A 1,281-nucleotide genomic window follows, 5' to 3' on the forward strand; every position below is an offset into this window, starting at 1 on the left:
GCGAACATGGCATGTATTCTTGACATCTCATTATCAGTGGGTTAAAGTTTACATATGCAATTAAACTCATACTCACTTATAATACAGGTCAATGCTAGCTTACATACCATTGAACTCAACGGCGTTGGGCAGCCTGATGAGGGCAATATCATTGGTGAGCAGCCAAGAGTTCCAGTTCTCGTGAGTGAAGAAATCGGTGGAGGTCATGGAGACCTGGCTGGCTTCGTTCTCACGAATGTTGTGGGCGCCCAGCACTACCTCGACGAAGCCGGCACTAAAAGCGTAGGACACGAAAGGAAATCACATTAAATGAAATTCGGTGAGACAAATAAATGCACTGATGTCAGCACTATAAGGAACGCTGACTCACCCGTCCATGCAGTGAGCGGCCGTGAGGACCCACTCGCTGGAGATGAGGGAACCGCCGCAGAAGTACATGTCGTCGATGAAGAGAGCCACCTGGTGGGGCCACGAGTGAGGCGTGGCCTCAGTGCCGCCCACAATTCTGCTGACACCTAGAATGCATGTTTGATTTGCAAATGAAAAGGGGTGGCATGTGCATTAAAACTACTTTGAAGATTTCTTACTTTCAGACATGTTACAGGAGCGCAAGAGGGCTACTTACCATTGGGTGCGGGTCCGCGGGCGTCGACGAGTGGCTTCGGGGACTTCCAGTGCCATGGCTTCCCCGCGGCGGGGTTTCCGCTCTGCCAGGGGAGATCGGGTCAGAGGAAGGAGGGATAGACATTGGGTGGTTTTGCAGAGCCAGCTTTGACCGTTCCCTCGAGGAACTTGGCGCCCTATCTTATAATAGCAAGCTGAATTTCAAGGCGTAGCTGATGCAAGTTACAGATGAAAATGAGATCAATTCATTAAGATCAAATGAAAATTTGAAGGAGTGACGTAACACAAGTACTCACGGCGAAGGCGACGAAGGCGAGAAGGAGAGCGACTCTGGCGACCATGGTTGAGGTGCTGCTGAGGCACTGTTGCATTGCCGCTGATTATATATTCAACATTGCAGTTTTTCTACGCTTATCTTGCCCTATCATTTCGGATGGATGATTAGAAGAATTTCGAGAAAGATTTCGTGAGCCGTACTTTCAAACCTGTTTGAGGGCATTGATTTTGCACGTTATAGCAAGATTTCAACATTTTTTTTTTTAATATTATAAATTTTTTCATTAGTAAATGTAGTTTGCCTTCATAGGTGTTCCAAAGTAAAGCGCTTAAAAAAAGATAGTAGATAGAACTAGTTATGGATATTCATTCACTAATCAA

At 46.3% G+C, this 1,281-nt stretch overlaps 1 protein-coding gene and 1 pseudogene across 1 annotated transcript in view; both read right to left on the reverse strand.

The window, feature by feature from the left end:
• The window catches only part of LOC119594769 (chymotrypsin BII), a gene marked incomplete in the record, with an annotated part of 2,000 nt that extends 948 nt beyond the window's left edge, over window positions 1-1,052 (reverse strand). Inside the window, 4 exon segments of the mRNA XM_037943861.1 lie at window positions 108-274; window positions 371-515; window positions 626-707; window positions 921-1,052. Of these exon segments, the coding sequence (XP_037799789.1) occupies window positions 108-274; window positions 371-515; window positions 626-707; window positions 921-995 (469 nt within the window).
• The window catches only part of LOC119594775, a 74,697-nt pseudogene that overhangs the window by 33,501 nt on the left and 39,915 nt on the right, over window positions 1-1,281 (reverse strand).

This window comes from Penaeus monodon, chromosome 34 (genome assembly GCF_015228065.2).
Source record: "Penaeus monodon isolate SGIC_2016 chromosome 34, NSTDA_Pmon_1, whole genome shotgun sequence".
NCBI lineage: Eukaryota > Metazoa > Arthropoda > Malacostraca > Decapoda > Penaeidae > Penaeus > Penaeus monodon.